The 13,971-nt window shown below is 54.1% G+C and overlaps 1 protein-coding gene across 1 annotated transcript; it reads left to right on the top strand.

Moving 5' to 3' along the window:
• Positions 1 to 1,796: 1,796 nt before the first annotated feature.
• Positions 1,797 to 9,392, top strand: LOC146058356 (uncharacterized). The gene is given in 7 exon segments (XM_083170639.1): positions 1,797 to 1,943; positions 2,078 to 2,166; positions 2,351 to 4,100; positions 4,156 to 4,567; positions 4,757 to 4,834; positions 5,009 to 5,936; positions 6,941 to 9,392. Coding segments are annotated over 7 exon segments (5,205 nt in total). The 3' UTR covers positions 8,742 to 9,392.
• The last annotated feature ends 4,579 nt before the right edge of the window (positions 9,393 to 13,971 follow it).

Below are 13,971 nucleotides of genomic sequence, written 5' to 3'. Positions count from 1 at the left end.
TTGTTGAGTTGTATTGTAAAACATTTCCTTCTTTGTATTGTTTAGTAGTATGGTAAAACATTTCTCCCTTCTGCATTGCTGATAAGTATTGTAAAGCATTTCCTTCTCTTTGCACTACTGATAAGTATTGTGAAAGCGTTTCCTTTCCTTGCATTGGTGAGGAATATTATTGCACCATTCCCTGTTTCTTACATTTACTGTTAAGTATTGTGCAACATTTCCCTTTCTGATATTGTTGACGGATCTGGTAAAACATTTCTGGAGAATTGCACTTTGTCCACTTGTTGTGAGAAATAAAGGGAGAGTTGTATCGCATTGGTAGTCTGCTTCATCCTTCAGAGCCCCTCTTCCCCCGGAAGCCAAGAAGCTGCCCAACCCCGGCCCCGCACACTACATTAATTGGCGTCTTACCAAACAGGATCCGGGTCAAAGAGAGGAACACAAGACCAGAAGATGGACCAACAACAAGGAATACCACCAGCACTGGTAGTGGCAACTGATGGAGAGCAACCAGATCCAACCGTGAGAACGGCGAACGCAGCCATAACGCTGCCATTCTACTTCGGGGCCCCGTGGCTCCCGACCTACAGCGGAGATGGAACCAAAACCCCAGGTACTAACTTCGGAGAGTTCAGAAGCAAAATAGAATCTGTGTTCGACCTATACCTACCCAGCGAACAACAGAAAATAGAAATCCTAAAAGGGCAACTGATGGGCTCAGCCCTGAGGGAAGTATTATCGTGGCCCACGGAAGAAAAAAAAGATGTACAAGCGGTTCTAAAAAAATTATCCACCACATTCGAGACAAAAACGATCCCGGAGCTTAAGATGAAGCTCTACGCACGCAAACAACACCCGGGAGAAAGCCTTAGAGACTACACGCTGAGCCTGCAAGAGATCATGAGGACCATCAAGGCGCTAGAGGAAATTCGAAACCCGGACGAAGCACTGACGGTGCAATTCGTTGAGGGTGTTGTGAAAGAAAATGTCAGGGCACAACTAAGGATGTTAAGGGTCCAGATGCCGGGGAAAACATTTCCCCAATTCAAGGAAATGGCGATTGCTATTATGGGCAAGCAGGCAGATCGAGAAGAAGACTTTCTCGAGATGGTAGGCCTGGAAAAGGCCCTAGAAAGTCAAGACCCAGCCAAACACAAAGCCCAGAACCCACCCGAAGACCCACTACAGTCCTTGAAGAAACAGATGGAGGACCTCGCAGTGGGGTTTGAAGAGATTCGGAGGGGGATGCAGTACGGGCCCAATCAGATGCCCCCGGACCCCGAAGAACGAAGGTGGCGGTCCAAACAAACAGGACCGGCCCGCAGTCGCTGGGAACCGCCCCGAGAGTACGGCAGGCGGGCGTCCGTTCAATTCGACAGCCAGGGAAGGCCCATTTGCAGACGCTGCCGGAATGCCGGACATATCGAGCGGAATTGCGATGCCCAAGAACATTTAAACGCCAACTCCCCGAGGACCAGGGCTGACCCTTGGTGGGAACATCTGGAATAGACCCGAATCCAGACAAGTGGCGGCCCAGATTTATAGGACAATGCCCAATCATACCAGTAACCATCGATGGGGTGGAAGTGCCGGCCATGCTCGACACTGGCTCCCAGATCATGACGATCCAGCTCCCGACCCTCCTCCAGCACTGGGTCGAAGACCAGGTGGTCTTACCACCCCCATCATGGCTACAGTTGATAGCCAGCAATGGCCTAGCAATATCATGCATGGGCTACTAGGAACCCGACATCCAGATTGGAGACACGCTGCTACCCAAACAGGGATGTCTGGTCATGGCAGTGGAAGGAGACAAGGTGGCCCCCATCATCCTGGGGATGAATATACTACACAGATGCCGAGACGAATTGGTAGCCACGCTAAAAGCCAAATTCACGAAGGGACTGACCGCAAGCGAACAAGTCCTACAGAAAACTATCAAGGTACTCTAGGGACACCAGAGATTTGCCCACAAGACCGGCGGGGTCGGCAAGGTTCGCCTGACCGACGGGAAGCCAATTAAACACCAACCAAACTCTAAAACGATATTGTGGGGTAAGGCCTGATGTGGTCCCAGTGGCTGCGAGTACGACGCAATTGTGGAAGCAGGCCTGATCCCGGGACGACACGATGTCGTCGTAGCAAGCACCCTCGTGACCGTCAAAGGTGGGCAGGTCCCAGTCCGTGTACTGAACCCACACAACCGAGTGATTAAAGTCTACCGAAATCAGCCCCTTGCCTCCCTGACGTGGACCCCCTTCCAAGACGTGGTGTCCCCAGTACCATCGGGAGGGCAATTTAGCGCAAAAGTTGGTAAAAGAGTTGGCAAAAGACGATAATACCCGCCCAGAAGAGAAAGATATATATATATATTGGATGTCGTCCTGGAGCACGCCGCCGCTTTTAGTAAACACCCGACGGACATCGGAATAGTGGAAGGTATTCACCATTGCATCCCGACGGGAAGGGCTTACCCCATCAAGGAGCGTCACCGACCGGTGGGCCCGGCCCTCTACCAACCGTTCAAGCAGATGCTAGAGGAGATGAAGTCGAGCAGAGTCATCCGGGAGAGCCATAGTCCTTGGGCAGCCCCGATGGTACTAGTACGGAAGAACGTCGGACAATTGCGGTTCTGCGTCGACTACCGGAAGCTTAATAATGTCACGCATCGAGACGCCTATCCCCTACCCCGTATAGAGAAGTCCCTGGCGGCCCTCAATGTGGCCAAGTACTTCTCGACGTTGGACCTGACCAGTGGCTATTGGCAGGTCAGGGTAGCCAAAGAAGACAAGGAGAAGACAGCCTTCGTGACCCCCATGGGCCTCTACAAGTTCAACCGAATGCCGTTTGGCCTATGCAATGCCCCAGCCACCTTCCAACGGGTGATGGAGCATTGCCTGGGCCACATGAATTTCGAGATTGTGTTGTTGTACCTCGATGACATCATAATCTTCTCGGAGTCCTATGTAGACCATGTCCAACATCTGAAGAAAGTCTTTCGACAGTTGGCGGAGTACGGCCTTAAGCTGAAACCTGAGAAATGTCACCTCCTGAAACCAGAGGTCAAATACCTGGGCCACATAGTCAATTCGGAGGGGATCGCGCCTGACCCAGAGAAGATCAGAGCAGTGGTGGAGTGGCCGGTCCCCAATATGGTAAAAGATGTCCGCCGTTTCTTCGGGTTTGTGGGCTATTACAGGTGATTTTTGCAAGGGTTCGCTAAACTAGCCAGCCCCCTGGCCGAAGTACTGCGTGGCATCCCGAAGGACGGGTACCAGAAGAAGATCCCGATTAAATGGACAGAGGCCCGACAGACCGCCTTCGATACTCTAAAGAAAGCCTTGACGACCACCCCGTTTCTGGCGTACCCAGACTACAGTATTCTGTTCCGACTCTACACCGATGCCAGCAAGCAAGGGCTGGGTGCTGTCCTGGCCCAAAAGCAAGGGGGCCAAGAGAGGGTCATCGCCTACGCCAGCCGCAGCCTCAGACCCACCGAGAGGAACGATGCTAATTATAGCACTTTCAAACTGGAGTTCCTGGTGCTGGTGTGGGCGGTTACCGAAAAGTTCCGGGACTACCTGGCGGTTACCCACTTTGTAGCAGTTATGGACTGCAGTCCGCTGGCCCACCAAGCGACGGCTCAACTGGGTGCACTGGAACAGAGGAGGGCGTCAGGTCTGGCTAACTACAATTACCAGATAGAATACAGGAGTGGCCGCAGCAACGCCAATGCCGACGCCCTGTCGCCTCTGCCGATCCAAGAGGAAGAGGAAGGAGAGGTGGACCCAAAAGAGGCGGTGGAGTTACCTCACTTCTCTGCTCGCCCACTAGAGGTCGGCCGGCAACAGACGCACACAGCAACCCCCGAACCAATGGGCTGCAGGGACGAAGAAGACTGGGCGAAGTGGCAGGGGGCTTGTCCCCACATCCGACGCATGCGAGAATACCTCACGACCAGCAGGAGACTGTCTCAAACAGAAAGGGAAAGGGCACCCCTGGAACTTTTACAACTATGGCGACAGCGGGAGTGGCTCCGCCTATGGGGAGACCTGCTCTACCGCGAATCCATCAACCCCAAGACAGACTGCACAGAAAGGGCTCGTCCTACCCCAACCGGCCAGAGAGCACGTCCTCCGTGCCTATCATGATAAGTCGGGGCATTTCGGAGTCCAAAAAACAGAGGCAAACCTGCGCAGCCGGTTCCATTGGCACAACCTGAGGAAGGACGTGGAAACCTGGTGTCAGGACTGCCTGGAGTGTGCCATACGACGCCCGGCGACGTCGGCAGAGAAGGCACCCCTCCACCCCATCATCAGTCAACAGGCCCTGGACCTTGTGGAACTAGACCATGTCAAAATGGAGCCCAGTCCGATGGGCTACACTTATGTGCTGACCATTGTGGATCACTTCACCAAATTTGCAGTAGCCATACTGGTGAGGGATCTGATTGCCCGGACCAACGCGGAGGTTTTCTGGCGAGCCTTTGTCAGGCCGTATGGATTCCCCTGCAACATCCTCACCGATCAGGGCCCATCATTTGAATCCCAACTCTTCCGAGAGTTATGTGAACTCTATGGATGAAGGAAGCTGCACACAACCCCATATCACCCACAGGGGAATGGCCTGTGTGAACGAATGAACAGGACCCTAATTAACATGTTGAGGACGCTCCCACCAGACCGGCGGGGCAACTGGCCAGCCCTGCTGGCCAAACTGACATTCGTATATAACAACACATGCCACATCTCAACAGGCTACGCACCCTACTATCTGCTTTTCGGCCGGACGGGGAAGCTACCCGTGGATGTGCAGATCAAGTTGCCAGATCAGGGTAGTACCCCCCGGGTCCTTTGGGTGCAGGAACACCAGTCCAGACTGAAGCAGGCCAACAAAATGGTGAGTCCAACAGAATGCTTCATCCTTCAGAGCCCCTCTTCCCCCGGAAGCCAAGAAGCTGCCCAACCCCGGCCCCGCACACTACATTAATTGGCGTCTTACCAAACAGGATCCGGGTCAAAGAGAGGAACACAAGACCAGAAGATGGACCAACAACAAGGAATACCACCAGCACTGGTAGTGGCAACTGATGGAGAGCAACCAGATCCAACCGTGAGAACGGCGAACGCAGCCATAACGCTGCCATTCTACTTCGGGGCCCCGTGGCTCCCGACCTACAGCGGAGATGGAACCAAAACCCCAGGTACTAACTTCGGAGAGTTCAGAAGCAAAATAGAATCTGTGTTCGACCTATACCTACCCAGCGAACAACAGAAAATAGAAATCCTAAAAGGGCAACTGATGGGCTCAGCCCTGAGGGAAGTATTATCGTGGCCCACGGAAGAAAAAAAAGATGTACAAGCGGTTCTAAAAAAATTATCCACCACATTCGAGACAAAAACGATCCCGGAGCTTAAGATGAAGCTCTACGCACGCAAACAACACCCGGGAGAAAGCCTTAGAGACTACACGCTGAGCCTGCAAGAGATCATGAGGACCATCAAGGTGCTAGAGGAAATTCGAAACCCGGACGAAGCACTGACGGTGCAATTCGTTGAGGGTGTTGTGAAAGAAAATGTCAGGGCACAACTAAGGATGTTAAGGGTCCAGATGCCGGGGAAAACATTTCCCCAATTCAAGGAAATGGCGATTGCTATTATGGGCAAGCAGGCAGATCGAGAAGAAGACTTTCTCGAGATGGTAGGCCTGGAAAAGGCCCTAGAAAGTCGAGACCCAGCCAAACACAAAGCCCAGAACCCACCCGAAGACCCACTACAGTCCTTGAAGAAACAGATGGAGGACCTCGCAGTGGGGTTTGAAGAGATTCGGAGGGGGATGCAGTACGGGCCCAATCAGATGCCCCCGGACCCCGAAGAACGAAGGTGGCGGTCCAAACAAACAGGACCGGCCCGCAGTCGCTGGGAACCGCCCCGAGAGTACGGCAGGCGGGCGTCCGTTCAATTCGACAGCCAGGGAAGGCCCATTTGCAGACGCTGCCGGAATGCCGGACATATCGAGCGGAATTGCGATGCCCAAGAACATTTAAACGCCAACTCCCCGAGGACCAGGGCTGACCCTTGGTGGGTACATCTGGAATAGACCCGAATCCAGACAAGTGGCGGCCCAGATTTATAGGACAATGCCCAATCATACCAGTAACCATCGATGGGGTGGAAGTGCCGGCCATGCTCGACACTGGCTCCCAGATCATGACGATCCAGCTCCCGACCCTCCTCCAGCACTGGGTCGAAGACCAGGTGGTCTTACCACCCCCATCATGGCTACAGTTGATAGCCAGCAATGGCCTAGCAATATCATGCATGGGCTACTAGGAACCCGACATCCAGATTGGAGACACGCTGCTACCCAAACAGGGATGTCTGGTCATGGCAGTGGAAGGAGACAAGGTGGCCCCCATCATCCTGGGGATGAATATACTACACAGATGCCGAGACGAATTGGTAGCCACGCTAAAAGCCAAATTCACGAAGGGACTGACCGCAAGCGAACAAGTCCTACAGAAAACTATCAAGGTACTCTAGGGACACCAGAGATTTGCCCACAAGACCGGCGGGGTCGGCAAGGTTCGCCTGACCGACGGGAAGCCAATTAAACACCAACCAAACTCTAAAACGATATTGTGGGGTAAGGCCTGATGTGGTCCCAGTGGCTGCGAGTACGACGCAATTGTGGAAGCAGGCCTGATCCCGGGACGACACGATGTCGTCGTAGCAAGCACCCTCGTGACCGTCAAAGGTGGGCAGGTCCCAGTCCGTGTACTGAACCCACACAACCGAGTGATTAAAGTCTACCGAAATCAGCCCCTTGCCTCCCTGACGTGGACCCCCTTCCAAGACGTGGTGTCCCCAGTACCATCGGGAGGGCAATTTAGCGCAAAAGTTGGTAAAAGAGTTGGCAAAAGACGATAATACCCGCCCAGAAGAGAAAGATATATATATATATTGGATGTCGTCCTGGAGCACGCCGCCGCTTTTAGTAAACACCCGACGGACATCGGAATAGTGGAAGGTATTCACCATTGCATCCCGACGGGAAGGGCTTACCCCATCAAGGAGCGTCACCGACCGGTGGGCCCGGCCCTCTACCAACCGTTCAAGCAGATGCTAGAGGAGATGAAGTCGAGCAGAGTCATCCGGGAGAGCCATAGTCCTTGGGCAGCCCCGATGGTACTAGTACGGAAGAACGTCGGACAATTGCGGTTCTGCGTCGACTACCGGAAGCTTAATAATGTCACGCATCGAGACGCCTATCCCCTACCCCGTATAGAGAAGTCCCTGGCGGCCCTCAATGTGGCCAAGTACTTCTCGACGTTGGACCTGACCAGTGGCTATTGGCAGGTCAGGGTAGCCAAAGAAGACAAGGAGAAGACAGCCTTCGTGACCCCCATGGGCCTCTACAAGTTCAACCGAATGCCGTTTGGCCTATGCAATGCCCCAGCCACCTTCCAACGGGTGATGGAGCATTGCCTGGGCCACATGAATTTCGAGATTGTGTTGTTGTACCTCGATGACATCATAATCTTCTCGGAGTCCTATGTAGACCATGTCCAACATCTGAAGAAAGTCTTTCGACAGTTGGCGGAGTACGGCCTTAAGCTGAAACCTGAGAAATGTCACCTCCTGAAACCAGAGGTCAAATACCTGGGCCACATAGTCAATTCGGAGGGGATCGCGCCTGACCCAGAGAAGATCAGAGCAGTGGTGGAGTGGCCGGTCCCCAATATGGTAAAAGATGTCCGCCGTTTCTTCGGGTTTGTGGGCTATTACAGGTGATTTTTGCAAGGGTTCGCTAAACTAGCCAGCCCCCTGGCCGAAGTACTGCGTGGCATCCCGAAGGACGGGTACCAGAAGAAGATCCCGATTAAATGGACAGAGGCCCGACAGACCGCCTTCGATACTCTAAAGAAAGCCTTGACGACCACCCCGTTTCTGGCGTACCCAGACTACAGTATTCTGTTCCGACTCTACACCGATGCCAGCAAGCAAGGGCTGGGTGCTGTCCTGGCCCAAAAGCAAGGGGGCCAAGAGAGGGTCATCGCCTACGCCAGCCGCAGCCTCAGACCCACCGAGAGGAACGATGCTAATTATAGCACTTTCAAACTGGAGTTCCTGGTGCTGGTGTGGGCGGTTACCGAAAAGTTCCGGGACTACCTGGCGGTTACCCACTTTGTAGCAGTTATGGACTGCAGTCCGCTGGCCCACCAAGCGACGGCTCAACTGGGTGCACTGGAACAGAGGAGGGCGTCAGGTCTGGCTAACTACAATTACCAGATAGAATACAGGAGTGGCCGCAGCAACGCCAATGCCGACGCCCTGTCGCCTCTGCCGATCCAAGAGGAAGAGGAAGGAGAGGTGGACCCAAAAGAGGCGGTGGAGTTACCTCACTTCTCTGCTCGCCCACTAGAGGTCGGCCGGCAACAGACGCACACAGCAACCCCCGAACCAATGGGCTGCAGGGACGAAGAAGACTGGGCGAAGTGGCAGGGGGCTTGTCCCCACATCCGACGCATGCGAGAATACCTCACGACCAGCAGGAGACTGTCTCAAACAGAAAGGGAAAGGGCACCCCTGGAACTTTTACAACTATGGCGACAGCGGGAGTGGCTCCGCCTATGGGGAGACCTGCTCTACCGCGAATCCATCAACCCCAAGACAGACTGCACAGAAAGGGCTCGTCCTACCCCAACCGGCCAGAGAGCACGTCCTCCGTGCCTATCATGATAAGTCGGGGCATTTCGGAGTCCAAAAAACAGAGGCAAACCTGCGCAGCCGGTTCCATTGGCACAACCTGAGGAAGGACGTGGAAACCTGGTGTCAGGACTGCCTGGAGTGTGCCATACGACGCCCGGCGACGTCGGCAGAGAAGGCACCCCTCCACCCCATCATCAGTCAACAGGCCCTGGACCTTGTGGAACTAGACCATGTCAAAATGGAGCCCAGTCCGATGGGCTACACTTATGTGCTGACCATTGTGGATCACTTCACCAAATTTGCAGTAGCCATACTGGTGAGGGATCTGATTGCCCGGACCAACGCGGAGGTTTTCTGGCGAGCCTTTGTCAGGCCGTATGGATTCCCCTGCAACATCCTCACCGATCAGGGCCCATCATTTGAATCCCAACTCTTCCGAGAGTTATGTGAACTCTATGGATGAAGGAAGCTGCACACAACCCCATATCACCCACAGGGGAATGGCCTGTGTGAACGAATGAACAGGACCCTAATTAACATGTTGAGGACGCTCCCACCAGACCGGCGGGGCAACTGGCCAGCCCTGCTGGCCAAACTGACATTCGTATATAACAACACATGCCACATCTCAACAGGCTACGCACCCTACTATCTGCTTTTCGGCCGGACGGGGAAGCTACCCGTGGATGTGCAGATCAAGTTGCCAGATCAGGGTAGTACCCCCCGGGTCCTTTGGGTGCAGGAACACCAGTCCAGACTGAAGCAGGCCAACAAAATGGTGAGTCCAACAGAATGCTTCATCCTTCAGAGCCCCTCTTCCCCCGGAAGCCAAGAAGCTGCCCAACCCCGGCCCCGCACACTACATTAATTGGCGTCTTACCAAACAGGATCCGGGTCAAAGAGAGGAACACAAGACCAGAAGATGGACCAACAACAAGGAATACCACCAGCACTGGTAGTGGCAACTGATGGAGAGCAACCAGATCCAACCGTGAGAACGGCGAACGCAGCCATAACGCTGCCATTCTACTTCGGGGCCCCGTGGCTCCCGACCTACAGCGGAGATGGAACCAAAACCCCAGGTACTAACTTCGGAGAGTTCAGAAGCAAAATAGAATCTGTGTTCGACCTATACCTACCCAGCGAACAACAGAAAATAGAAATCCTAAAAGGGCAACTGATGGGCTCAGCCCTGAGGGAAGTATTATCGTGGCCCACGGAAGAAAAAAAAGATGTACAAGCGGTTCTAAAAAAATTATCCACCACATTCGAGACAAAAACGATCCCGGAGCTTAAGATGAAGCTCTACGCACGCAAACAACACCCGGGAGAAAGCCTTAGAGACTACACGCTGAGCCTGCAAGAGATCATGAGGACCATCAAGGTGCTAGAGGAAATTCGAAACCCGGACGAAGCACTGACGGTGCAATTCGTTGAGGGTGTTGTGAAAGAAAATGTCAGGGCACAACTAAGGATGTTAAGGGTCCAGATGCCGGGGAAAACATTTCCCCAATTCAAGGAAATGGCGATTGCTATTATGGGCAAGCAGGCAGATCGAGAAGAAGACTTTCTCGAGATGGTAGGCCTGGAAAAGGCCCTAGAAAGTCGAGACCCAGCCAAACACAAAGCCCAGAACCCACCCGAAGACCCACTACAGTCCTTGAAGAAACAGATGGAGGACCTCGCAGTGGGGTTTGAAGAGATTCGGAGGGGGATGCAGTACGGGCCCAATCAGATGCCCCCGGACCCCGAAGAACGAAGGTGGCGGTCCAAACAAACAGGACCGGCCCGCAGTCGCTGGGAACCGCCCCGAGAGTACGGCAGGCGGGCGTCCGTTCAATTCGACAGCCAGGGAAGGCCCATTTGCAGACGCTGCCGGAATGCCGGACATATCGAGCGGAATTGCGATGCCCAAGAACATTTAAACGCCAACTCCCCGAGGACCAGGGCTGACCCTTGGTGGGTACATCTGGAATAGACCCGAATCCAGACAAGTGGCGGCCCAGATTTATAGGACAATGCCCAATCATACCAGTAACCATCGATGGGGTGGAAGTGCCGGCCATGCTCGACACTGGCTCCCAGATCATGACGATCCAGCTCCCGACCCTCCTCCAGCACTGGGTCGAAGACCAGGTGGTCTTACCACCCCCATCATGGCTACAGTTGATAGCCAGCAATGGCCTAGCAATATCATGCATGGGCTACTAGGAACCCGACATCCAGATTGGAGACACGCTGCTACCCAAACAGGGATGTCTGGTCATGGCAGTGGAAGGAGACAAGGTGGCCCCCATCATCCTGGGGATGAATATACTACACAGATGCCGAGACGAATTGGTAGCCACGCTAAAAGCCAAATTCACGAAGGGACTGACCGCAAGCGAACAAGTCCTACAGAAAACTATCAAGGTACTCTAGGGACACCAGAGATTTGCCCACAAGACCGGCGGGGTCGGCAAGGTTCGCCTGACCGACGGGAAGCCAATTAAACACCAACCAAACTCTAAAACGATATTGTGGGGTAAGGCCTGATGTGGTCCCAGTGGCTGCGAGTACGACGCAATTGTGGAAGCAGGCCTGATCCCGGGACGACACGATGTCGTCGTAGCAAGCACCCTCGTGACCGTCAAAGGTGGGCAGGTCCCAGTCCGTGTACTGAACCCACACAACCGAGTGATTAAAGTCTACCGAAATCAGCCCCTTGCCTCCCTGACGTGGACCCCCTTCCAAGACGTGGTGTCCCCAGTACCATCGGGAGGGCAATTTAGCGCAAAAGTTGGTAAAAGAGTTGGCAAAAGACGATAATACCCGCCCAGAAGAGAAAGATATATATATATATTGGATGTCGTCCTGGAGCACGCCGCCGCTTTTAGTAAACACCCGACGGACATCGGAATAGTGGAAGGTATTCACCATTGCATCCCGACGGGAAGGGCTTACCCCATCAAGGAGCGTCACCGACCGGTGGGCCCGGCCCTCTACCAACCGTTCAAGCAGATGCTAGAGGAGATGAAGTCGAGCAGAGTCATCCGGGAGAGCCATAGTCCTTGGGCAGCCCCGATGGTACTAGTACGGAAGAACGTCGGACAATTGCGGTTCTGCGTCGACTACCGGAAGCTTAATAATGTCACGCATCGAGACGCCTATCCCCTACCCCGTATAGAGAAGTCCCTGGCGGCCCTCAATGTGGCCAAGTACTTCTCGACGTTGGACCTGACCAGTGGCTATTGGCAGGTCAGGGTAGCCAAAGAAGACAAGGAGAAGACAGCCTTCGTGACCCCCATGGGCCTCTACAAGTTCAACCGAATGCCGTTTGGCCTATGCAATGCCCCAGCCACCTTCCAACGGGTGATGGAGCATTGCCTGGGCCACATGAATTTCGAGATTGTGTTGTTGTACCTCGATGACATCATAATCTTCTCGGAGTCCTATGTAGACCATGTCCAACATCTGAAGAAAGTCTTTCGACAGTTGGCGGAGTACGGCCTTAAGCTGAAACCTGAGAAATGTCACCTCCTGAAACCAGAGGTCAAATACCTGGGCCACATAGTCAATTCGGAGGGGATCGCGCCTGACCCAGAGAAGATCAGAGCAGTGGTGGAGTGGCCGGTCCCCAATATGGTAAAAGATGTCCGCCGTTTCTTCGGGTTTGTGGGCTATTACAGGTGATTTTTGCAAGGGTTCGCTAAACTAGCCAGCCCCCTGGCCGAAGTACTGCGTGGCATCCCGAAGGACGGGTACCAGAAGAAGATCCCGATTAAATGGACAGAGGCCCGACAGACCGCCTTCGATACTCTAAAGAAAGCCTTGACGACCACCCCGTTTCTGGCGTACCCAGACTACAGTATTCTGTTCCGACTCTACACCGATGCCAGCAAGCAAGGGCTGGGTGCTGTCCTGGCCCAAAAGCAAGGGGGCCAAGAGAGGGTCATCGCCTACGCCAGCCGCAGCCTCAGACCCACCGAGAGGAACGATGCTAATTATAGCACTTTCAAACTGGAGTTCCTGGTGCTGGTGTGGGCGGTTACCGAAAAGTTCCGGGACTACCTGGCGGTTACCCACTTTGTAGCAGTTATGGACTGCAGTCCGCTGGCCCACCAAGCGACGGCTCAACTGGGTGCACTGGAACAGAGGAGGGCGTCAGGTCTGGCTAACTACAATTACCAGATAGAATACAGGAGTGGCCGCAGCAACGCCAATGCCGACGCCCTGTCGCCTCTGCCGATCCAAGAGGAAGAGGAAGGAGAGGTGGACCCAAAAGAGGCGGTGGAGTTACCTCACTTCTCTGCTCGCCCACTAGAGGTCGGCCGGCAACAGACGCACACAGCAACCCCCGAACCAATGGGCTGCAGGGACGAAGAAGACTGGGCGAAGTGGCAGGGGGCTTGTCCCCACATCCGACGCATGCGAGAATACCTCACGACCAGCAGGAGACTGTCTCAAACAGAAAGGGAAAGGGCACCCCTGGAACTTTTACAACTATGGCGACAGCGGGAGTGGCTCCGCCTATGGGGAGACCTGCTCTACCGCGAATCCATCAACCCCAAGACAGACTGCACAGAAAGGGCTCGTCCTACCCCAACCGGCCAGAGAGCACGTCCTCCGTGCCTATCATGATAAGTCGGGGCATTTCGGAGTCCAAAAAACAGAGGCAAACCTGCGCAGCCGGTTCCATTGGCACAACCTGAGGAAGGACGTGGAAACCTGGTGTCAGGACTGCCTGGAGTGTGCCATACGACGCCCGGCGACGTCGGCAGAGAAGGCACCCCTCCACCCCATCATCAGTCAACAGGCCCTGGACCTTGTGGAACTAGACCATGTCAAAATGGAGCCCAGTCCGATGGGCTACACTTATGTGCTGACCATTGTGGATCACTTCACCAAATTTGCAGTAGCCATACTGGTGAGGGATCTGATTGCCCGGACCAACGCGGAGGTTTTCTGGCGAGCCTTTGTCAGGCCGTATGGATTCCCCTGCAACATCCTCACCGATCAGGGCCCATCATTTGAATCCCAACTCTTCCGAGAGTTATGTGAACTCTATGGATGAAGGAAGCTGCACACAACCCCATATCACCCACAGGGGAATGGCCTGCGTGAACGAATGAACAGGACCCTAATTAACATGTTGAGGACGCTCCCACCAGACCGGCGGGGCAACTGGCCAAACTGACATTCGTATATAACAACACATGCCACATCTCAACAGGCTACGCACCCTACTATCTGCTTTTCGGCCGGACGGGGAAGCTACCCG

This window comes from Crinia signifera, chromosome 2 (assembly GCF_055691185.1).
Source record: "Crinia signifera chromosome 2, ASM5569118v1, whole genome shotgun sequence".
Taxonomy (NCBI): domain Eukaryota; kingdom Metazoa; phylum Chordata; class Amphibia; order Anura; family Myobatrachidae; genus Crinia; species Crinia signifera.
Note: the sequence above shows the minus strand (reverse complement) of the source record. Positions and strands in the feature narration are given on the sequence as shown.